This window comes from Larimichthys crocea, chromosome XII, assembly GCF_000972845.2.
Source record: "Larimichthys crocea isolate SSNF chromosome XII, L_crocea_2.0, whole genome shotgun sequence".
In the NCBI taxonomy this organism is placed as follows: Eukaryota; Metazoa; Chordata; class Actinopteri; family Sciaenidae; genus Larimichthys; species Larimichthys crocea.
Window position 1 is genome coordinate 31,277,172 of NC_040022.1, and position 24,726 is coordinate 31,301,897.

A 24,726-nucleotide genomic window follows, 5' to 3' on the forward strand; every position below is an offset into this window, starting at 1 on the left:
CCAAGACCAGAAGGTATTAAGACCAAGACAAGATCAAGACTTTGAGGCGTTGAATTCATGTTTGATCTCTGATCCTGAGTCAAGATCATAATCAGAGAGTACTTAGGTGGCTAATATACAATTTTAGCAATAATCTGGGTGAGCGTTTTATTGTGGAATTTATGGACTGCTGTGTTTTCATTTTGCAGATGAACTTTATACTCATTTTGTCCTCTTGCTCACAGGACGTGTACCATTCCCACCGGCCTAAAGAGAAACTTCGCCTGGACAGCAACAATAATGAGAACTCGGTCCCTAAAGACTTCGACACCATCGACAGCAACAGTAACCTGGGAGCTCGATCTCAACGCCAACGAGTGCCAGTGGCAAACGCCAAACGCAAGATGGATAAGGCTCAAGCACAAAGCATGCTGGGTAAATCTGCTAATGAGGTCCTCAAGCACCCTCCTGTCCAACCCAGAGAGATGGGCCTCAATCACAACCGCACCCATGTCCATAAACCTCGCCCCCAGGTGCCGACCATCTTGGCACCGGTCCAGGGGTCCAATCAGGATCCACCGTTCTACCAGACGAGGAAGTCGGCCACTCAGCTGCCACCCGGTTTGGAGCCGAGGAAGGAGCAGCTGCAGTGCGAGATCAGCGGGAAAGAAGCGATTTCAGCTCTGTCCAGATCCAAGAGCCGCGAGTGTCGGCAGCAGATAGTGGAGGTGTACTGCAAGCACAAAGAGAGAGCACTGATGCCCGAGAAGGTGCCGCGCTACTGCCCCAGAGAAGGTGAGCTCAGGGATACAGAGGAAATGAATGATAAGTTATTGGTAATTAATAATCCTGAAATCTGCTGTGTCACTTTCTGTGGTATGAAAACAATATTTCTAGTGTCCAATATTAATTTAGTAATAGTGTAATAATTAAGTTATTTGTAGACAAAAAGTCTTGAGAAACCCCTAAAAAATGTCCAAGTTCCAGTAACCTATACTTATGTGTGTATGAGCACATAGAAATTATTGTACATAGTTAGTTCAGATGCATTAACCTGTGATTTAAGCACTGATTTATCCCTTCATGTTAACATAGCTAGTGATTGAGCCAGTCAGCAAATGAGAGGGTGACAGACTGAGCGAACAGAGAGTGAAGGAATTGGATGGAACATTGAACATGCGCTGCTTTGAAGTCAAATTTACCCTTTGAGAAACATTTTTAACCGGGCACGTGCTGGAGACATGAAGAGGCATCCAGTTTGTTGCCTGTTCTATTTTCAGGGAGTCAGAGCATGAACGGACTCACCACGAGGATGATATGCATCCAGTGTAATTACACCCTAATTAAACAAGCAGTTTGTAGTCTTATTTTTGGAACGGCTGACTAATGATTTACTTGTAGTCATGCTCTCAGAACCACCCCGGGCCGTTTGAGGTTTAATTTATATGATTATAGGTTACTTTGATGATACACTACTCATTAAAGCTACAGACTGAAGCCGGGCTGGAGCAGCACTGACACATGATTTGAGCTGACATCTGAGTTTGACGGACGTCTGTTCAGTCTTCTAAAGAGAATAAGAGGCTTGTGGAAAGTGTTTGGTGTCTCGGTGCTCATGCAGGCATAAGTTTACATCCCTGACCGTGCACGGCATCGCTGCCCCTGCCTCCTTCTGTCTGCACAGCACTGTTCAACTGAGCCACCTGATTACAGTCATTTCTCCTCAAACTCCAATCCCAGCATGCCCCGCAGCCCAGGAAGGTCACTAATTAGGCCAAGCAGGCCTCAACCCGCGCCATCTTCAGAGTGAGTGTGATGATGGAGAAGCTTTAGGCTGTCGCAGGGTTTGTATATACAAGAGGCAGATTTAGCTCAGCTGGCCACAAACAGGATATTTCCAGGAAAGATTGAAGTGAAGATGGGGACCAGGGTGGAGAACAGGGTTGACAGTGACGGTGACGTTGCCTTACATGTAACATAAACCCAGCACGCAGTGTGATCACACTAACAATGACGCTGCATGCTCTTCTCTGCCCAGGTAAGGCTAATGTGAATGTACAGTGGGACGAGGACCCCTCAGATGCTGCCCAGCTCGTGCCTGTACGGATCGCCTTCGTCCTGGTTGTCCACGGTCGAGCCTCGCGTCAGTTCCAGCGTCTCTTCAAAGCCATCTACCACACCTCGCACTACTACTACATCCACGTGGACCAGGTGAGAGTGCTGACTGTCCACTTCCTGTGACAAACATGAATGAGTTTGAGGGAGTTACTTAGAGATATAACAACTTCTAAATCAGCGTAATTAAGATGAGGTGAGGGCGTTACAATCAGCAGCTATTTCGTTAAATGCCACTTAATCCTACACAGTGGTCCTTAAAGTTTACTCCTCCTGTGTCGTCCTTCTTGTTGTCTTTCCTTCTCAGAGGTCCAACTACCTCCACAAAGAAGTCCTGTCTCTTGCCAGTCAGTACTCCAACGTTCGGGTGACTCCCTGGCGGATGTCCACCATCTGGGGTGGAGCCAGCCTGTTGACTATGTACCTACGCAGCATGGAGGACCTTCTCAAAATGTCCGATTGGTCCTGGGATTTCTTCATCAACCTCAGTGCTGCAGATTACCCCATCAGGTGAGAGACAGGTTCACCTGTTAGTGATAAATCTGACTCTACATTTCGTTGTAAATCTGAGGATCATTTGTCTTCAAAGTCTGATCAGGTTTTCCATTTCATCAGGAAGGCTCCCACTGATACAGACTCTTGATCCATAAAGGTTTGCTGCTCCTCGTTCTTTACTGTTTGTACAGGGGACAGTACGAGATTTACCCATCATGCCAGGTTCCTGCCGAACACACACACAGCACATTGATTTGTTAAAGTACTGCGGCAGCTAATGACCACTAACCCATGGCCCCGCAGCCCTGTGGGCCTTGTTTGGTTTGTTTAAGGTCTTATGGATCAAGTTACGTGGCCAATAGACCTCAATTGTCTCAACTCTGAATGGATTGGGAGTCTATAGCTGTGAAGCCGAGCCCTTTAATGGCCATCCTGCTGCTTGGGGATTTGAATGGATCTGTGCTGTTGAGGAATAGGGGAGTGGAGATATTGTGCGGTGATTTACTTGCTGTAGCTGCAGCTGTGAAGAAAGGAGGTGACATGAAGAGATTTATGGGGAGTCCTTTTCGTGTTTGGCTCATCCGTGTGTTTTAACCTGAGCAGAGATGCTGTGACGGAGGTCGGTGAACTCAGCTGTGTTTTGGAAACAAAGGACCACATGTGAGCTGGCTCTATAGAGTTCTCAGTCATACATGTATGATTTGTGCTCAGAATCAGCTTCAGTAAGCAGCACATGGATTAGGTTTGGGCCACTGAAATAATGCAATTCCACTGGGCCTCTTATAGCTTATGTTGCATGTGCCAATTTTGGTGCATCACTTATGAATATTTTGATAAGCAGCCAGTCCTGCTGGATTTCCACCACCACTGAGCCAAGCCTTCATGAAGTAACGGGTCATTTAACGGGCATTGTAAGGAAAAGTCATTCTTTTTAGGGTCCTTAGTACAAAATGTATTATTCATTTGATTTGTAGATTATTTTCTCATTTATCTTTTTAATAATTCAGATGTTACAGTTTCCCAAAATGGAAGTTGTTTTCCAAATGTCCGACCATCAGTGCAAAACTCAGATATTGTAGACGGTGTGGTGGGTCTGGTTGTCTCCATCCAGGCGGTCCTGCCTCCATCGCCACCTGACTAATCCAAAAATGGACAAAGAGGTGGATCATGGGTGGAGCTGAGGCGGCCTGAATGAAGCCTGGTTACTCAAACAAAGCAGGAAGTGCAGATCACAGCTGGAGTAAAGCAGCAAAGCTGATGTGTAACGTTAAACAAAATGCTGCATTCTGATTTCTTTGTCTCTCTATCTTGTAAGCTCTCCTCATAAGGAAAGAAATACAAGAACACACACACACACACACATGCACACACACACACACTGATCCATTCTCCCATCAAAGTGACTGTTTGAACACCCTTCCAGCTAAAATCCATATCACAGCCACAGCATTAGCACAACCATCAATAGCTGTGACATCATTAAGGCACATGGAGTGGAAGTGTGTGTGTGTGTGTGTGTGTGTGTGTGTGTGTGTGTGTGTAGCTCCTGTAGGATTCTATGTAGCTGTCAGAAGAAGGTCACATGAACTTAAACAGAATATCAGTCTGTTGATTTCAGCAATGGACATTTAGTTTATTATTGTTTCTATGATGTGGTATGATATCACACGTGTAATCAGGCCTGTAGACGGGGACTCTCATGTCTGTACGGTGGATATGAAGGCCAGCGGTCACTTCACTTCAGGCAGTAACAGAAACAGTCCAGCACATGACCTCGCATAGACTTTCTGCACACACATGTCATAGAAAACTAAAGAAACCAGAAAATATAATGTAATAATATTTGGTGATTAATGGTTGCAGCTCTAAAGCTAAGCTAACTAGCAGCCAGCTGCAGCTCCATAGCATAGAAACGTCCAGCTGTTCCTTTAAAGTATCCAGAGTTTAAATGCAGATCATAATCTGCAACCAGAAAGCCTTGATGACAAACGTGTTTTCTGATATATGACCAGTTGTGGATAAAATAGCTGCGGAGGCAGAGTCAGAGTAAAAAAGTGTGTGAGTTAGTGACGAACACAAACATGCCCACAAACACACACATGCACGTCTGCGGCTTGTCCTAACGACTGTAATCAAATGTAATCAAAGCGATCTGTCTGCCTGCTCATTAGGACGACACCGTGCTCGAGCCGTGTGCTCGCAGCTCACACTGCATGCAGGGAGTGGCTGCTTCAGGCCTCACGCTGCAGCTGAGCGGTTTTTCTCAGCTGGAAGAGGAAGCTCAATAAACCGGTGCAGCTGTCCCAAACACAGTTACATGGAGTCACTACATGAATCCCCATAAAAGGAAGGTTGTTTTGAATTGTTTGGAAGAGAGAGGCGCATCATTCAAGTATTTAATTGCATCCTGTTAAGACCTGAATCCATTAAAGGAAAAAATCCCTTAAACACTGAAAAACAAAACACAGCTATGAGGAATTTGCATCGCGTGAGTCCAGTTTATGTGTTTGTCTTTCTTTAGTGGACAAACACAGAAGACGTCACGTTGAGTTTTATCCACAGGAGTTTAAAATTATGAACGAGGCGTGGCTGCTGAGAATCGACTGAAACGAAATTTGGACACTCGACACTAAAAGTTTGACCTGATGATGGAGCTGGATGGAAAGTTAAAGGATCACCAAGTTGTTAAAATTTATCCTGACGTGAACATCGAATTTCATGAATTCTAGTAGCTGTTTTTTAATGATGTTTTGTGCATTTATGCAGCAAGTATCTATAATTTGTCAAAACAAAGTGTAAACAAATTCTTGTTTCCCTCCACTGTCGTTATACGATATGATTATTAGGAGAAATAAGCAGGAGTTGGTTCAGTTTCTTCAGTCAGTAGTCCAGAAAAAGGCGCAACAAGACGACGAACCTCAACCAGTGAAAAACAACCAGAAAACAGGATGCACAAAGGACAGAGAGGAAACGTCTAATCAGTCATGTTTGCTACATCGTTAAGAACATTCATCTTTTCACCACAGGACAGAGGAGCCGGATTTGTTTCCATCAAACTATTCTAATGTGAAACTCACAGTGACACTGGACAAAAATCCTCTCATGCTCTGTGAACCAGGTCTGGATAAAATGTCATGGCAGTCTATTCAATAGTTGTTGAGATATTTGATCAAAGCAGGTGACCGACCGACACAGATCTGACTGTAGATGAGTTGAGTGACGTACGAGCATCTCCAGAGTTCACAGGTGTTTTCTGTGATGTCAGATGCAAAGCTGATTGTCTGAGTTGATGATTGACAGCTGCTGTCTTCCTTCAGGACCAATGAACAGCTGGTGGCTTTCCTATCCAAGTACCGCAACATGAACTTCATCAAGTCTCACGGCAGGGACAACGCACGGTAAGAGAGAGAAAGTCCATCTTTCACCCTCTAAATGTCAACTGGACGATGAATTATCCAGTGTAACAGATAGATTAAGAGTCCAGCACTTATGCATGAAAAGGATGTTTTGTGTTGTAGTGTCTCGCCTGTAAAGACACTGTAAGGACGACTTTTCACTGAGTTCTTGGTCACTAAGGAGTTACAGTCTGCAAGATTTAACCGGTTGAGTAACTGATCGAATAATGAGCTTACAGAAACACAGAGCACCTGTCTCTCTCTACAGTCTTTGAAATGGTTTATATATAACAGCTGAACACTGTGTGTCCTCAGCTTCATCCGTAAGCAGGGTTTGGACCGTCTCTTCTACGAGTGTGACACCCACATGTGGCGTCTCGGGGACCGCAAGATCCCAGAGGGCATTGCGGTGGACGGAGGCTCTGATTGGTTCCTTGTCAACCGGCCTTTTGTGGACTATGTGGTGAACTCCCAAGACGAGCTGGTCAGCAGCATGAAGCGCTTCTACGCCTACACACTGCTGCCTGCTGAGGTAACACGCACATGCACTCAAGTAACCCTAAAGACAGAGAAAGTGTCTGCTGGAGTCCTCGAGAGGAGAGCATGAATATCAGCTGCATATTTCCACTTTCAAAAATCCATGTTTGTGCTAAAAATGATGTTTAACAGTCACTTTTGAATGTTTGTGTGTCTCAAAAACATCCAGAGAAACATTTGGTCTCTTCTTGAACCAGAGCATCTGCAGATTAATGCCATACCCGATGTGTTCTGATCCACTAAAGTTAGACATCGCATGAGGCGAATAAATTCATGTTTCTGTTGGGACAAATGTGAAGACATTTCTTTATCTATCTTTTTGTCCTCTCGTTCTCCTTCAGTCATTTTTCCACACTGTGCTGGAGAACAGCGCCCACTGTGAGACCATGGTGGACAACAACCTGAGGCTCACCAACTGGAACCGCAAACTGGGCTGTAAATGCCAGTACAAGCATATAGTGGACTGGTGTGGCTGCTCACCCAACGACTTCAAGCCCTCGGACCTGCCGCGATTCCAGGTCAGTTGTTTCTTGGCAAACTGGCAGAAAAGTTTAGAGACTGAGCCTAACTGTGCAGATCAGCTGTTAGGTTCAGACTTCAGGTTTTAGGATATCCAACACCAAACTGAAACTATAAAAATACCTGAACTCCCCCTTTAAATGTCCTTGGTAGCTTTAGTCGAAGTCAATTTTTTTTACAGCCAGCGTCTGGTTTCATCGTTTGACCATATGTATGATTATTTCTTAAAAAGAATACAAACCCTGTGTTTTATGACTTTACTTTCTGACCACCACTGATGACATTGAAGTTGACAGATCTCATTTTAGCTTCTCAATAGTTACAAAACTCAGGCTTGGATAATTATTTTTAATTTGTATTGTTTCAAACGTGATATTTTTCAGTTAAAAAGATAACAGTCATCATGTGAGTGAGCGTGGGCTTTCCTTCAGTCAGTCCGTTCAGCCGTCCAGCCTTCCCTCTCAGGGCCTCGGTGGCCTGGGACCAGAATAGCATTGTATTCACAAATTAGCAGTGCTGCTTTTACTTACAACAGGCGGTCCTTGGCTCCCTGTAACGACAGACCTGAGGACGGTGTCTGTGGTCGAGCTACTGATGGTTTCTATAAGAAGAGCTGATCCTGGAAACAGCTGTACAGCCGAGGCAGTTGGTATTTTTAGAGCTTCGTAGCTCGTTGCCGCCGAGGTTTTTAAGGTTGTCATTATGATAATGCCGGGGTTTGCCAGCTAGAAAGACGGCTCAAAGTCTTGAACGTAACAGTCGGGAACACACATGTACAGTATGTACAGTACATTTTTTAACTGCTTCAGACTCTTTGAGTTTAAGGATCTCTTACAACTGGAGAGTTACTGAAAGTTCAACTAAAAATAAATACATTTTTTAATTGTTTTACCTTTTCCTTCTCCTTTATAATAATAATGTATATTCTGGGGTTTTGGACTGTTGGTTGTACAAACGCTTTTTTATTGTTCAAAACAATGATGACGAAAATGGCGCTAATATTCGTGTAATAAGCATTTAAACGTTTCATATTTTATAATAGATTTTATTGACCGATTTGTAAAAATCTGTTAATCTAAACAACTGAAAAATGAACTAGTCATGAAAATAATTATTAGTTATAGATCTAGTATAAAATTAAAACATTTAAAATAGCAGCATGTTCTCCAGGTTGGAACGTGAACGTGTTCATAAGCAGCTGCTCAGATCATATTTGGCTGACCTCCTTTAGAGAAATATACAGAGCATACATTAAAGGCACTTTTATATAATTTCCCTCTGATCTTATGATAAAAATCCTTCCTGACCCTGTAACTAGTGGTTTCCACTGTTGTCTTTAGTTGTGTAAGGGCACAGATTGTTGGGTAACAAGCTGAGAATGACCGCACAGATAAAACCGTCCTGCTGAATAAAGAGCTCCGCTGCAGTCTGGGAAGTCCTTGTGGTTTTCATTCGTTTGGGGTTTCCAGGCTCGCTGGTGCTGCTGGAACCCACCAAGAACAGGTTTGATGAGGTCACACCCTCCTGATGTCATCTTAAACCACGCCCTTCCTGTAGCTAACTATTTAAATACTCAGATTGTTTGGTTCTACAACATCTTTAAGTTTTGGACTGCTGGTCAGACAAACAAGCATTCTTTTATCAGGTGAACTTTTTTCACATTTTAGAAACCAAACAATGAAACCATTAATTGAGAAAATAATCTGCAGATGACGCTGCTGTAGTTTACTCACATTGTAGCATCGTTAAACATAAGCACAGCATTAAGTACAGCCGGTTTATCAGTCAGACTCTAGACGTACGCTTTGGGCTTCGAAATAAATGCCTGAAAGATATTTTTATTTACTGTGTTAGAAAACTGGCGTGGTCTTCTTATCCATGGATGTGTGTTTCTGGGGGTTTTACTTTGATATCCTGGTGAAGTGTGTTGGCTTGTTTGTGTTTCTGTGTGTTTGTGTATGTGTGGCTGTTTCCAGGGAGTGGTGTGGTTGCCATGGTATCAAGGCTTGGATTTAGTATGAGATGATTAAACTCTTTTTCACTTTTTCCTCTGTTGATTATAGTTTGTGTGTGTGATGATCAGGTCACTTTTGGCTCAGACAGCGACCACAGGTCGGACATGTAGAAGCTCTGTAGCTCTGCAGCAGCATCACTGGCCTTCCTCCCACATCTTATTTCTTACGTTGTCTCCCACCACAACAGATGGTGCCTCTGAGAAAATGATTTAACCCCCAGCAGCACCAGTCGGAGGCTTTAGTGGCCACAGTAGCAGACTGGCTCTGCATCAGCCTGTAATCTGAGTTAATAAGCATCATTTAAGCAGTTTTACAGCAGTGTTCTACTTGAATGTCATGTCACTGACACCACTGACGCATCGGGCTCTGAGGCTGCTTTATGTAATGTTTTCTTTGGTACAGATCAGATTAAGTAAAGCGGTTATGCAGGTATGTAAACACAGGATAGTGAATAAACATGTCCCATTCATAAAGTCTGCAGGCCGAGATTCATCCTCCACAGTGACTGTCAGACTCTGACGATCACTCAAATTTAGCGTGGTGCAGAATTTAGTTTCCCACTCTCAGATTTGAACCTTTTCTTCAGTTTTCTTAGTTTTAGAAATCATTTTGAAATCAAACGCTCCACAGAGGGAGAAAAGAAAAGAAAAGAAGGATGTAGATGTGATGGTTCTTGGATTATTCATTTACTCTATTTACTTTCTCACTGTAATCATCCCTCTTCGTCTTATTCTGTCTTTTCTGACCACAGCAAGCGTCCAGACCGACCTTCTTTGCTAGAAAGTTTGAGGCCAGTGTCAGTCAGGAGATCATCAACCAGCTGGACGCCTACCTGTTCGGGTCGTACGCCCCGGGTACTTCGGGCCTCCAGGCCTACTGGGAAAACATCTACGAGCAGGAGACGGACGGCCCCACCAGCCTATCAGACTCCTTGCTCAGCCACTACCACGCCTTCGCTCACATGGGACTGTCCCGCGCCGCCAGCTCGCTACAGGGCCATCCCAATGACAACAGCTGCAGGTGTGAACATGGGTACCAGATGGGTTCATGAGATGTACTGTCAGCTTACGATGGCATGACATCCATAGCAGGTTAACAAAGTTGTTTCTCTCGAGTTCCAGAAGGTTCTGAAGGCACCTAAAAGGTCTCAGACAGAGTTGTTGGGTTGTTGAAATCATTCAGGGGGTCACGAAGGAGCTCTAGTGGTTTGTAAGAGGCTGCAACAGTTCTTGATGAACTGAAATGGTTCTCTGAGACGTCATGCTGAGCCTGTTTGGTTCATTTCAAGCAAACACTTGTGTGTTTGCCCGTTTAGTTTGGATTGGTTTAAAAAGCTGTCAATCAAACGCTGGTGTGGACCAAACAGTTTGACCAAAACATCCTGAAGAAGGTCCGTTGGTCTCTGAATGTAGCAAAGCAGACAATCACAGATCAAGATTCAGTAGAAGCACAAATTTAAAAGATACATCAGGAGGTGATAAAGATAAAACTGCAGCCTTGTTAAAAGATTTGTGAAATCTCTCCATATTTATGGAATAATTCACTGTTTTTCCTCTGTTTGCTGCTATTTAAGGTTTGAGGTCCAGTTTCATCTGGATTATTAATTATCATATTTTTGTAATCCTGGAAGATAGATGTCATTCCTTGTGACTTAATATTTACAGCTTTTGGATTTGTCTATGTGAGCAGGAAATGGAGCAGAGCTAAAAGACCACGATGCATCATTTTTTGTACTTGGTTTGGACTAAAAGGCGTGTGACCAAATGTCTGCGATGGAATTGTTTCTGGCTCTGTTAAAGGCCAATATCGACCTCATACACTAGTATCAGTCATCGTCTGTCATCAGTGTGAGAAGGTGCTTTGTATTTGGGTCAGTAAATTTGGGCCTTGAGCTCTTTGCTGAGAGAAACGGCACAATCGCTGCCTGAGGGGAGTGAGGAGGACTGGCAGATGAAATGTGTCTTTCCACTAAACTCACCACCACCACTGGTGTTTGTGAGTCCAAATTAAATATAAAGATAACGCTAGCTTGTCCTGGAATACAATCAAGCTACAGTGTCTGCACAGACTGGATTTTTCCAGCAGTGTGTGTGTGTGTGTGTAAGTGTGTGTGTGTGTGGGGTGGAGACCCACAGTAGGTACAAGGAGGTACTTGTTGGAGTCTGGGTGGGGATTAGTGGCTAGAATGGGTGGGGGCAGCGTTATGGGAAGTGTGTGTGTGGAGGGAGGATGCGGGGGGAGTTAAAACAGGACTGGTCTGTTCCCTCCAACCTGTGATTTCAGTAAAGTGACATCTCAGACCACTTCCACACTAATGTGGGTACATTTGAAAAACACTGTCTACATGTGGAACAAACAGTTTCCTTTTGGTCGAATCAGAAATGAGTGAATCTAAAAAACTGCAGAATTGTTTTACTGCCACGACAAGTCAGCAGTGTTTGTATGGAGTTAACACTTTAATGAACGGGGTCTGTACAGCTGATCACATGCTGCAGGTGTTTCTCTGCTGAGCTGGATTAAAAAGTGATTTGATGGAGTGTTAGCTCATTGCTAACTAAAGCTCAGGGTAATACCTGCTCTCCTGTATTCAAACCTTCTATTAAACCATCGACACTGATGCTGCCTGACCACAGAAACACAACAAGACTACCAGTCTGTGCCCACAAGCAGCTCTGTCAGGCTCATCTCAGGTGTTCTGGTGTCACAAGGTGGGCTTACTTCTAACAGGGGTAGATCACTATAGTTACCCCTGCTGCATGATCACTGGAGGTTTTATTCCTACTGGATCCCGATGTGGATAAAAGAGTTTACAATAAAGCGACAAGTAACACCAGAATAACACAGAGGAGGAGATATTTTTACACATCGGTCCACACCAGCTTTAAAATGGAGTTTCTTACAAAAGGACGGATAGTTTATGGCACTAAATCTAAAACAAGTATAGCTTCATTTTAATTGCACATTCTTTGGGTCCCAGCGGGATTCTTGACAGATGCTTTACACTGCTGCTCCGAATAACACGAGACAGGTCCGAGAAAATAAACCTGCTGAACAATCCTCCACATTCTTTTGATTAGCTCCCAGAAGTGCCACATTATTTGTAAGTATGTGTCCTCTTTGTTGCAGACATGGTCTGAATACAGTATGACTGTGTTTCTTCCAGGTACATGGCTATGAGCCACCCAGTGTCGGTCCACCTCTACTTCCTGTCAGACCAATTTCAGGGCTACCTGGTGCGTCATGTGGCCACTAACCGAGCTTCCACCCAGCTGGAGACCCTGGAGACCTGGGTGACACGCAAAGACCACTTCACCCCAGCCAGCCCTCCACACCCCAACAACAGGCTGCAGCATATCCAGGTCACACACACACACTTGTTTTAACTTGATTCTGGAGGTTAACAGTAGGTTAGACCAAATATCGGCCCTCTGTAAAGTGTCTACTGCCAGGGAACTTTAAGAATACTGTAGCAGCACTGTGTGGTGCAGGATGACTCTACACTGCTGGCCTTCAGAGACAATTTCAAGTGGAAAAGGAAGCAAAAAGGAGAATGAGGTAAATCAAATTGTGTACATAGATCCTGGATTGAATGCAGGTGCTCATCTCCATAAATATCCCCCAGTGTGTGAATCCCTTTGTCTCTCCAACAAGATCAACAGTCTATTATTATTTAATATTGGGGAGGAGCAAAGGAGCAGACACAGTTTCTCTGCTGCAGACAGCAACAATGTGAACAAACATAGGACGACCCAGAAATAGGAACATTAGAGTACAGAAGATCTCTAATGGAGTCTTACCAGACTCTCTTCCAGTGCACGCCATGACAACAAAACCACCGTTAATAAAGGGAGTAATGTCTGTCTGTCTGTCTGTCTGTCTGTCTGTCTGTCTGTCTGTCTGTCTGTCGGTCGATGTGTGGTTGTTTACCTCGATATAAGAATTGCCACAGCTGTTTGTAGCTTACTCTGTCTGCTTCTCCAAACTGGGGGTCAGCCAACAGCCAGCTACTGTACTCCACTTCATTAAATAAATAACTGCCCGTGTAAAGAAGGAGACTGCACAGTGAATGTGGAAGTCAAAGGTTTAGTTGCGAATGAAATGAAGAGTTCTGTTTGCAGGTGTGAAGGTGAGTGGAGGTGAGTGCGTGGGCACCAAAGCTCATAAATAAACTGAACCAGAATGTGCAGTGCTTTGATGTAATGAGTAAAACTTTAAAATCCATTCTAGATGTTACAAAGTCAGTCTGAACAGGGTGATCCTCACTTCCTGTCCTTCAGGTTGGGACGGACTGGGATCCGAAGGAGCGTCTCTTCAGAAATTGGGGGGGTCTCGTGGGACCCGAGGACGAACCGGTTGCTGTGCAGCGTTGGAGCCGAGGCCAGAGCAACCTGACGGCCACCGTGGTGTGGATCGACCCCACAAACGTCATCGCCGCCACTTACGACATCCTGGTGGACGCTTCTGCTGAGGTCACCCACTACCGGCCGCCGCTCTCCCTGCCTCTGAGGCCCGGCATCTGGACCCTGAGGGTGCTGCATCACTGGAACCCACTGGGTCAGACCAGCTTCATCGTGGCCCCACTGGATTTCCACAGACTACAGCCCTTACAGCAAGGTGAGGGATGCACACACTGTCACCACATCTTCTCTTGGTCACGTCATGTCATGTTTATGAATATATGCATTTAATGAACATACAAGTAGATAGAAGTACCTTAGATTTTTTTTGACAGAAAAAATAAATATCATTTCTGTACAGGCATTATGTACATTACTGCTTCTGTATTACTGTTGTTTTGGGCAAAGAGTCAGTAAACATTATATTTGGCACAAAGTATCAACCTTGAGAAACTCTCATGACATGGAAACACCTGTTGAAATGATATTCAAGAGCTTTAGAGGGGTCACTGTAGTTTGTATATCAATAGCAGATCTAATACTTAAATTACACACACACACACACACACACACACACACACACACACACACACAGTGCAGAGGCCCTCCTGTCACAGCTGTCAACACCATGCATACTTGTATTTATAGTGTCAGTGTCCAGTCACTCACACAGGGTGACCTCTATCTGAATTAGCCTCCTCTGGGTTACTGTTTGATTTGTTTGACCCCCCCCAGACCGTGTGTGTGTGTGTGTGTGTGTGTGTGTGTGTGTGTGTGTGTGTGTGTGTGTGCACAGTGGGTAACTGCACTCTAAGTAAAGCCTGGGCCCAGGGAGGTTTTATTAGCTGGTGTCATAAAGTGAAGGTGGCATGTGATGTGATCTGATCAGTGTGTGTTTGTGTTTTTACATGCACGCTTACTTTTGCATGATGTAATCCAACATATAGTGATGTACATGCATCACCTAAATCAGATGTCTGAACACCGCAGGAGGTTGTTTAACAAGACTTGGGTAGCAGATAAATATTTCCATAAAATAAGATTAAACGTTTGATTTATGTTGTACATAATTCAGCAACCCAGCTTCCATTTCTGACAAACTCAAACTTTTATTCAGCAGTTTGTGTTGTTTAACTTCACAGCTCAGTCTCAGATTTCTCAATGCAACACTGCAGACAAACATTGTCACTGTCTGTGGAAATACTGGATTTAAACTTTGGTTTTGGCTCAGGTCAAAGCGCTCTCATCCTGGGCAGACCGTAAACACTTGGGATCATGAAACACTCTGAAGAAGCGAACCTCTGACAGATAACAAGAATCAAAAATAATATTTGTATTTACTCAAAGGTTTGCAGTCAGTCCAAGGTTATCTAAAGGTGGTAGTGTTTTCTGGTGAATGGCGTGGAGGAGGAAGAAAGAGCTTTCCAAATTTGTCTTCACTTTTAAATTTGATCTTAAATTCTCCTTTGCTCCTCTCCCCCTCCTAACTCCTGGTTCTGGGATCCAGAGGATGCCCTCCGTTTGCACGGCGGCCCACCCAGAAACTCCTACATGGAGCAGAGTTTCCACGGCCTGAACCCGGTGCTGCGGCTGCCAGTGAGCCTGGGTGCTGTGGAGGAGGCCGAGGCCAACGCTGGCCTGACAGGGGCGCCGCTGCGTCGCTGGCTGGACCGACTGCTGGAGGGCCACTGGTCAGCGGCGGACATTTGCTCGATGGGACCCAGCGCCTGCCCCGTCATGCAGCGCTGTCGTCTCACTGTGTGGAGCTCTGCCAGCCCCGACCCAAAGTCTGAACTGAACCCGCCCAGAGAGAACGGACGGATCAGGTAGCAGACGGATGGGCTGAGGGAGGACGAGCGGATGGAGGAGAGGAGAAAATGAAGGAAGACACAGGGCTGATGTCCTGTCTCATATTTATTTATTTTATTTTGTGCAACGTCAGAGGAAAAGGAAGTGGATCAAACTTTGGAGGCAGCGACAGGAAGAAGAGAAACAGACTTAAACACTGAGGAAGAATATTCTCCTTCAGTCTGCTGCTCTCTGTTATTACTGTGTGTGTGTGTGTGTGTGTGTGTGTGTGTGTGTGTGTGTGTGTGTGTGTGTGTGTGTGTGTGTGTGTGTGTGTGTGGTGTGTGTGTGTGTGTGTGTGTGTGTGTGTGTGTGTGTGTGTGTGTGTGTGTGTGAAGAAGAACTCTATACCTCTTGTTGTGTGTGTAGTGTTTCTCTAGGTTAACGTGTGCTTTACATGTTCAGATGCTGAAAACCGACATGGTTGCTCATTCTTAGGCTTATTATCATCGACTAGTTAGAGTTAGCTCAACTTCTGAGATAAATGTTTTTATGATGACATTTATTTTATTTCAGACTGTTATCCTGATTGCTGATTTGAATGCAACTTTCTCATAAATTGAGATCTTTCTAATATTTAAACACTCTTCTCCTCCTGATGTAAAACACTTTGAGTTATTTCCAGGGATTCCTTCAGTCATAAATGTTTCACAAAGATTCTTTAAGAATGGAAACTCTATAATAAACACTGTTATCATTATCTTAACTTCCGGAGATATCAGGATTCTTCAGCTGTGATCAACAATAATGAGCCTAAAAATTCATTAGCAACCATCAATGTTTTCATACAGAGTCAGGTGAGTGTCGGAGGGATTCTGATGAATTATTCCCTTTAATTGTTTTAATTGTCTGGATATTAAAAACATACCATAGATTGGAAAACACTGCTGAACTACTAGTGGTGGAATAAGTACTCAGATACTTTGCTGAAATAAATGTAAAGTACTTCTTTTGTAGAATGACATGTCATAGTGTGCTATGATGTTAAATATTATAATATTGGATTATTACTGACTACTATTGATGATTGAGGTGGTGCTAACTATAGCTGTCAGATGTAGTGAAGTAACAAGTAGTAGTAATATTTGTCATCCAAGCACCTTTTAGAAATATACTGAAGTAGAAGTACTCAGTTACTTTCCACCACTGTCAGACTGTAGTTTTCCCTCCTGGCGCTGACCGCCTCTGTACTCTGATGTGTGTTTCTTTGTTTTCTGTCTGTGCCATGTCTGAATCCTTCAGACCGCCTGAGACTTGAAGTGTGAGACGTCCGCTATGCTGGAACTCAGAAGAGATTCACCTCCTATGTTTTTTATTTTTACTTTACACGTTTTATATCTACTCTTTGCTGTAGAAACTGATGTGACTGTGTCAAAGCGTACAACTGCTACGTGTAATTTATTCAGAGGTTTATAGATTTTTTTTCTTTAGTCAGTGACTAATATTTGATATGCTGATATTTGGTGCATTCGGTGGGTGACATTTGTTTTTTGGACAAAAACGTCTGCCTTTGTTTCTAAAGGGCTTCAAGTGTTTGTCAGGACTGATGATGGATGTTTGTGTCAGTCAGCTGTGGGTGGATCTCACAGCCTCCTCTCCTCACCGCCCCCCTTTGACTCATCTGCTCTCATTTCAGACTACTGCTGCTTCTGCTGCTGCTGCTAAGCTAAGTTTAATCTGACCAGTGCTGAAGTACATCTACACATTTTAAACTAAGAGAGTTTTTCTTCATTCTTATGAATTAATGTTTTTATATGATCTCATCTGTCATATTTCTGCACTTTTACCTTCCTTCCATAAAACTGCAGAACATATTTCATTTGACCGTCCTGTGAGTGGAGTTTGGATGGAGCAGGTGAGGAGGGGAGAGGAGGAGATCACCCAAAACATTTAGATGCACCTTTAGACTTCCATGCTGCTCAGTGATGGACTCACAACAGATTCATTCATGAGAGAAATAGATGTAAACAAAAGATAGATTCCTAGATAGATGTGAACAAAACAGGTTTATTAACATTATTAGGAAGTCTTTGCTAATGTGTTTGAGGACATTGATTCAGTGTGTTCATTATCGGTTTGATCTGATTTGTTTTAAGCTCAGTTTGCAACATATAGTATTTTGAATTTTAGCAGACAGACTAATAATAATATCATTTGGAAGCAGCACTTTGACATTTTAGAAAATGTTCAGCTTCTTGTCTGTTTGGTAAAATGAAGCTTCAGCCAGCTTAGTTTGGCATAAAGACTGGAAACTGGAGAAACAGATAGCCTGAATGTCCAAAGGTAACACAATCAATGACTCAAGGAAGTCACTGCACTCAGCCAAAGCAAATCGTCCAGGACGTTAGAAACAGCCATTTTAATTTGTCATTTTTAATCAGAAACTTTAGAAGTGCTGGTAGGAGAATCGTTACCTTTGGACAGAGTCCAGAGCGGCTGCTCCCAGACATACACCGATACAGACATGGGCGGGATCCATCTTATTATCTAACGCTAATCAGTGCACTTCTGCTGATCTATTACTTTTTAAGTTACTACAGGCTAACCTAACTCCACCCTGCACAGATGTTGCTCATATTTCACAGTGTCAAACATTAATCATGGATTTATTTCTCGACCTGTGAATTACAGTTTTAAATCAAAACGGTACATGGTAACCTCAACACGTTTTAATCTTCAGTTAGTTATATTTCTCATTACTATTAAAAAAAACAAACAGTATTTAATAGGAATTTTTGAATAAATAAGTGTGTGCAGTTGCCATATGACAATATTATTGGGACCAAAACTGGAGAGCAGCTCAGATGAACTGTTGTTCTGTGACAGTCAGCACTTAAAAAGACGTGAACAGTAAGTTGTATTTATTCTGGAAAAGATTGTTACTCTTAGATATAATTTATTATTTGAAATGATGTTACCCGATGTTTGGATTGAACAGCACAGTTCTCTGTCAAGATGCACAAAACAACATCAGAACTTTGAATTAACTTTAAATTCAGGATTCAACTCAAAAAGCACAGTCAGTTTTAACTGTTTGATTTTCAGCATTAGACTGAAACCTAATATAACCTCTAAACAACAATGAGCAGTGAGAAGCTGTTAATACGTCCTGAACAAAATACTCTGATGTATTTATGATCAACTTTATTGCAGAATAAATCGATATTCAGGTATTTTGATAACACATGCTTAAAATATGGCAAGCTCTTGCTTACTGTTACGACTAATATTTATTTGATATATTGAATGTTGTCCACAAAGACATGAACATCACTTCATTTTGCTTTTGTTGCTGTAAATCAAACAAAGGGAAATTAGGTTATACTGTTAAAAAAGCAACAAAAGGACTTCTTCAGTCTTTTGTGATTTTGTTTCTGATGCTTTCGTTTCATTTTAATGCTGAAATCAAACGTTTAAATAAAACTAGACCGAGTACAAGAGTCTATATTTAGTAAACATGTTTTTAATTTAAATTTTTGCATCTTTACACCAATTTTTAGATTGTAAATGGATTTTTTTGACAAACACGGGTCAGAATCACTCGTCGTTACAGCTATGGCAGCCCTAAGCTGTCATGATGTGATCCATAAATACAGTAATACTTTTATTCATCCTGACATCACGTCTCAAAGAAAGTCCTAAATATTCATAAAAAACTTTAAAAAATAACAAATTCAACTTTCACCTTCTGTTCCTGCTCGATGTTGATTTGACACTTAAGAGCCATTTTATGTCCAATTTGTATTTTTCATATGACGACTGAGTCGATGTAAATCTGTATTTTGTAAAATACTTGATATGATGATGTACAGTTTTTAAGTTAATGACATAGATGGGTCCAGCTCTTTGGACGCTGTGCTGTGGTGCCACAGAAGTCATGTGACTGTTTTTAAAAGATTTTGATGCCGTGAAAAAGTTGATAAAGTTTTCAGATTTTGGAGGAAGAGCCCAGCTGAGACATTTGTTCTGTTCAGACTTTTTAAATTTTGCCTCAGTCTTTTTTTATATCTTGTACTAACCTGTTTGTTTTCTTTCAGTGCCATCTCTGTCTTATTCACAGTTTGTTCTGTTATTTTCTTGTTCTCTCTCTCTCTCTGGGAGTAGTGCTGTGCCTTAGCTGTGCTCCTGTTGTAGGAAACCCTCTGAAAGCATCAAAACTGTCTCAAATGTCCAAAAACCAAAAAAAAAAAAAGAAAGAATTGTTGTGAATGCCTTATAAATGACCTTAGTGGTTTTGAAGTACAACTTTTGAAAATAAAACAATCTCCCTTTATTTTGTGCCTGTGTCATTTATTTCACAGGTTTCTCTGAGGGGGTCAGAGGAGTTCAGGTTTTAAACTGTCTGGGTGGAATTTAACTACAGTAAGTACATTTACTGAAGTGCTACACTTAAAGGGGCGTTTTGAAGTCTTGGTTTTGGTTGCTGCCATCATTGGGCCAGAAAATTCAGATTCAGGCCAAAGAGGTTGGAAACTAGGTGGAGCTGAGGAGAGCCGAGCTCTTCTATAGACATTAACATCTTTTTAAAAACAGGCTTAATATACTGAAAGTGAAGGGCAGTTAGTTTTCTTGGAGCGACTGCAGCCTCTTCGTGAGCGATAAGTCTGGTGACGCTCCATCGCTTCTTTGTCACCAAAAACTGAAAAGACCAAAACCAACAGTGAACTACTATTAACTACTAACATTGTGTGTGTATCACAGCCTGATATATCTTCTTCTTCTGTGCCATGGAGCTCCATTATTGTCCAAAATCTATTTAAAACACAGTCACACTGTGTTCCTTCATCACCATGAACACACACACACACACACACACACACACACACACACACACACACACACACACACACACACACACACACACACACACACACACACACACACACACACACCGTCCTGCTCCCATAAGAGAACCGAATGTGGATTCATCCACAGCTGAAAATAGTCCCTAACAAATACTCTATTTGTATGATTTATAGATTTATATTTTCAGTAGGAACCAACAGGCTTGGAGCTGAGAGTCACAGACGGGAAGTCAGAAAATAGTGAGAGATCACTGAAAACATTGTTGGTCTCCTCAAAGTTGGCGAAAGTAACAAAAACAGAGAACATGACCAGCATTCTTTGTTAATCGCTCATCTCCGGTCTTCTCTGCTGTGTTAGAACTGCACACATCTGTAATTTTTACTTACTGAACTTTGACAAACACTTCATATCTGCAGTGAAGCACCCACAGCCAGCGGTGATGGAATCATCAATAGAGCTGATCAATGACACGCAGCGACAAAGGACAGAGCTAATTATCATCTGTGTCACTTTCATCCAACATGTGACACTGACCAGAACTTAAAACAGACATCTGAGCAAGTCTGGAAGAAATGTGTGCCAAGAAGAAATAAACCTATAGCTAACTAAAGTCTACCTAAACTGGACTAACAAGGGAAAAGGAATGGTGTTAAAATGTGTAGTATTAGTATCATAATTATTATTATTAATAAACAATGACCTCTTTAATCATTTTAGGTGAATTAAAGTTCTCAGTAACTGTTTCTGCCCTGATGACTCCATTCTAATGTTTAGTGTTAACTATGTTGATATGTATGTTTAAGAAATATATTATACCATTAATTAAAAATGTGGATTTGAATCACTGCATCAAACTGATCCAAGTTATTATAAGATGAGGTCCAAATGAGAAATTTGCTGTTGTCTAAATTTAATTTACATTTTTACTTTTGCATCAGTGTTCAGAGTTCTACTGCCCCCTTGTGTTTGTTATTATAGCTACAGACTGACTGCCCTCACTCTAACTAAATTATTACAAAAGGTTTGTAAAGGATTCATTTGGAAAAATTCTGTTTTTACTTATTTTCTTGAATCGTGTTTTTGTGCCCTCAAATATTAATAGTTTTGATCTCATTTTTAAATTAAATCAAGGAATATAACTGAGCTAAACCAGACAAAAGCCAACACACTCAGCACCAGTGTGGAAGTGACACAGCTGAACAGATCACAGCTTTTATTAGTTACACCTGTGAGACAAGTTCAAATGTCTGCTGAGAAAAACGCCTGCAGTCTCTCCAATGCTCAACTCTACACGACAAGAACTACATATGAAAAAATGAATTTCAAAGAAAGAAGCAATCAGGAGACAAGTCTGTGCGTTTTATATATATTTTAAGAAAATACTGACAGATGCTTCTAACAGCTATATACAACGAGTCTTCATAACAGCAGGATTCGCCAGGTGGGCATAAAAGGAGTATTTGGCAGATGATATGCACAGGTTGGATGATGGACAGATGTGACGTCACAGGCTCTGCCTCTCACTTCTTGGACAGTTTGGCTTGTTTATTTTTGGGGGGCGCCCACTTCAAACACATCGTGTCCACTGTGAAAGAGACGAGACGCCATGAGTCAGTGCTGCAGCAACAGTTTGACACGTGTGACGCTGAAACAGGAACGTGGAATGTCTGCGCTGACCTGTGATTGGTGGTTTCTTGTACTGAGCGCTCTTCAGGTGTTCCTCCACTAGTTTGGGCGTCACACAGATAACGTGCTGACCTTTCCAGTACTTCACCATATTGAGCGACTGCAGCGTGCTGATGATGTCACTCTGCGTGATGCTGGTCATCTGGCTGTGGGAGAACAGAGAGCGAGGAGGCTCTGATGAGCATCAGCTTGAACAAGCTGCACGCTGGGTGATGATGTAACTTGTTATCAGACACTGTGTCGTTGTGTCTACCTGAGGTCTTTGATGGACAGCGTCCCCCGGAAGTCCCTCAGGATCTCCAACAGGACCCAAGACCAGTAACTTCTGTAGCTCAGCTTCCCGAGATCAGACAGAGGCTTCTCTGGAGAACCGACTGCACTCTCCAGCTTAGACAGCTCGTAACCTGCACACAGCGGGAAGTGTTTTGCTTAAAATACATTTAATTAATTTCAAATATTCAATTATGAGTGAAAAATAATCTTTATCTGTGGTGCCGACACTGTGTCACTTACTGAAAGCTATGAGGAACTTCCCGTAGCCTCTGCGTTGGTACGGCGGCAGTGTGAGAATACACGCCACGTTGTTTCCATCTGGAGACTCTTTCTCCTGGAAAACAAAACCAAAGACCAAAACAACAAGTTTAAAAATGTTTTTCTGAGGAAGGATGTGCATTAAACATTTTACGAACACATACAGCACATTTTGTTAACCACTGAATGAAAAGATAACGGTGTGTACCAAAAACATCAGGCCTTACTTTGGAGAAGTAGCCGACGATGTGTGCGCCCTGTTTGTTGACTTCAGTCAGGATGTAGAAGATAAAAGGCTCCACGTCAAAATAAAGCGTTTTGTGGTCGAGGAATAGTTTTGCTAGTAGACAAAGATTCTGACAGTAAATCTGCAATCAGAGACCAACAGTGAATCACAGTTTAGTTTTATTTTCCAGCACTGTGGAAGACGGGAGAAGAAGATGAAGCCTTGTTACTTAGAACTCAGCAGACTGTCACTCACCTTGTGGTCCCGCCCATCCACTTCATATACTGATATGTTGCTCCTTCTGTAGATTTCTTTGCCTGGAGGCTGCTTCCACTGACAGTGGGACTGAAGAGAAAAGATTCAAATTATCACCACCTAATTACTGCTAACTGATCATCTTAGTACTGCACTTTGTATGATTTGGGCACTGACCAGGTGATGTCTGAAGGTCTTCTCGTACTTCATGTATTTAAGGCAGTACTCGCAGATCCACAGCTTGGGCTGCTTGCCATAGTCTTCAGGAAACGGTGAGAAGTACCAGGCATCAATCTCAAAGTTTCCTATCTGGATCTTATCCACATATTTCACTTTGGTGATCTGAGGGAGAGACGTGGTGGTACAGTGATCACACAATGAAGGCAGAACATTTAAGCAGTAAATACAAAAGACAGCTTAACCTGATCAGCAGAAGTGAAGTGAGCATAAGACAGCAGCAGATTCAATTTGCTCTGCACACACACAGACACCTTACCGCCTCATGCTCCTTCTCCAGGGCAGCTGTTGTTGGGTCCATCTCTGCATACGTCTGCAAAGGAAAACTCAATTAGATAAATATCAAACATTTTAAACACAGAAAGATCTCCACAAACAGCATGAAATAACCATGTAATAAACATACCTTCTGTACATGGTTGATCTCATCATGCTTGCGCTTCTGGTTGCGAGTGATCTTCCTTTCGGGCTGTTCGCCCAAATCACCCACGCCCCCGATCTCTGTGCTCTTCCTCACTGCATCCTTCACTGTCTTAGTAAGTGCCAGCCGGGCCTTTCCCACCCACTCATCCAGGCGTCTGTTGACTGAGTGGACGGCAAATTAAGAAAGTCAAAGGAGTGTGGAGCAGGGATGAGGACAATCAGACTTATGAGCATAGATCTGTGGTGTACTCACATCCTACATAGTGAACGTAGAACTCCTCTCTGCCCTCCTGTTCATTCAGCCGGGACTGAATCACTTCTGCTGTATCTGCAAACAGAGAGAGAACCGTCAGCGTGGCAGCTACAGAAGAACCTGAGAGGATTCTGGACGGGACTTCTCTTTGTTTACTACTTGCTGTTACTGCGCATGAGAAAACGTGCTGAGTCATGATTCACTTTAATCATAAATGCTCCATACTGCAGTGATGCATCAGCTCTGGCTCATCACCTGTTTGCTCTGTCACGGTTTATCACCGAGGCCTGAATGACCGTAAATCAGAAGCCGGTAAATTAATCTTACCGCTGATCAATCACACACATTAAAAACATTTAAAACATTTAAAACATTAAAAACATTAAAAACATTTAAAGGTTTTTGGTGAATGTCTCCACACACACGGAAGCTGTTGCTGTTCGCCGCTAACTGGAGCGTCACTTACGCCATGTCTTGTCGGCTCGTTGGCATAAATACGTCTCTCCGATTTCGACCGACACTTCTTGCTCCCTGCCGCCGCAGAGCACGCCGCCTCCGTCCGGCGTGTGGTGACTACTAGAGCCCCCGGCTTCTCTCGAACGTCCACCGGCCTCCGCCTCGTCTTCCTCCCCGCCGCTGCCGTTGGAGGAGCACGCAGCCGGGATGCCACCGTCCAGCTCACCCCGCTCACTTTCCAGATGACTCGAGTCCATGTCTACGTCCATCCCGGGTTCAGAGTCCTTGTTGCCGCTGTAGCTCTTGTTGAAGTCGGTCCCGCCAGTCATAACCTCGTCCGTTTGAAAACAACAACACGCCTCAGCGACCTGCGCAGACTCCGAGCGAGACGAAAACTAACAAGATGGCGCCTCCGCCTCTCTTCCTGCCAGGATGCGCATGCGCCAACGTCCAACGACTACAGCTCCCATGAGCCTCAGCACCAGCATCAGAAATACTTTAATAATCCCAGGGGGAAATGTTTTTATTACAATACTCCAGGTTATGTTAAAGA

At 43.0% G+C, this 24,726-nt stretch overlaps 2 protein-coding genes across 6 annotated transcripts in view; one reads left to right on the forward strand and one right to left on the reverse strand.

Annotated features, from left to right (window-relative positions):
- Positions 1-19,573, forward strand: part of LOC104923371 (xylosyltransferase 1-like) — a 28,335-nt gene extending 8,762 nt beyond the window's left edge. For 2 of the 5 annotated variants that reach the window (XM_027284935.1, XM_027284934.1), the window contains exons 2-12: positions 225-414; positions 513-774; positions 2,018-2,190; positions 2,402-2,604; positions 5,907-5,987; positions 6,300-6,516; positions 6,863-7,039; positions 9,807-10,075; positions 12,219-12,414; positions 13,333-13,669; positions 14,960-15,282. In XM_027284935.1, the coding sequence (XP_027140736.1) occupies positions 280-414; positions 513-774; positions 2,018-2,190; positions 2,402-2,604; positions 5,907-5,987; positions 6,300-6,516; positions 6,863-7,039; positions 9,807-10,075; positions 12,219-12,414; positions 13,333-13,669; positions 14,960-15,282 (2,373 nt within the window). In that variant the 5' untranslated portion in view covers positions 225-279. Of the gene's footprint in view, positions 1-224; positions 775-2,017; positions 2,191-2,401; positions 2,605-5,906; positions 5,988-6,299; positions 6,517-6,862; positions 7,040-9,806; positions 10,076-12,218; positions 12,415-13,332; positions 13,670-14,959 lie in introns of all 5 variants that reach the window. The other 3 variants (XM_027284933.1, XM_027284932.1, XM_027284931.1) reach the window with 3 other exon arrangements.
- Positions 19,574-21,290: 1,717 nt separating this feature from the next.
- Positions 21,291-24,599, reverse strand: kat8 (K(lysine) acetyltransferase 8). Its single transcript, XM_027285429.1, has 11 exons — positions 24,184-24,599; positions 23,718-23,792; positions 23,448-23,626; positions 23,301-23,354; positions 22,982-23,146; positions 22,805-22,894; positions 22,551-22,691; positions 22,306-22,399; positions 22,046-22,196; positions 21,784-21,938; positions 21,291-21,691 (listed from the first exon to the last, which is right to left on the reverse strand). The coding sequence occupies exons 1-11, from the start codon at positions 24,500-24,502 to the stop codon at positions 21,627-21,629; spliced, it is 1,488 nt and encodes a 495-aa protein (XP_027141230.1). The 5' UTR covers positions 24,503-24,599; the 3' UTR covers positions 21,291-21,626.
- Between the last annotated feature and the right edge of the window lie 127 nt (positions 24,600-24,726).

Coding starts and splice junctions, on each gene's coding strand:
- kat8 (XM_027285429.1), bottom strand. CDS start 24,502: ATGACTGGCGGGACCGACTTCAACAAGAGCTACAGCGGCAACAAGGAC. Junction 23,627..23,717: donor CTACGTTCACTATGTAGGAT/GTGAGTACACCA, acceptor CCGTCCACTCAG/TCAACAGACGCCTGGATGAG. Junction 21,939..22,045: donor CTGTCCATCAAAGACCTCAG/GTAGACACAACG, acceptor GTTCTCCCACAG/CCAGATGACCAGCATCACGC.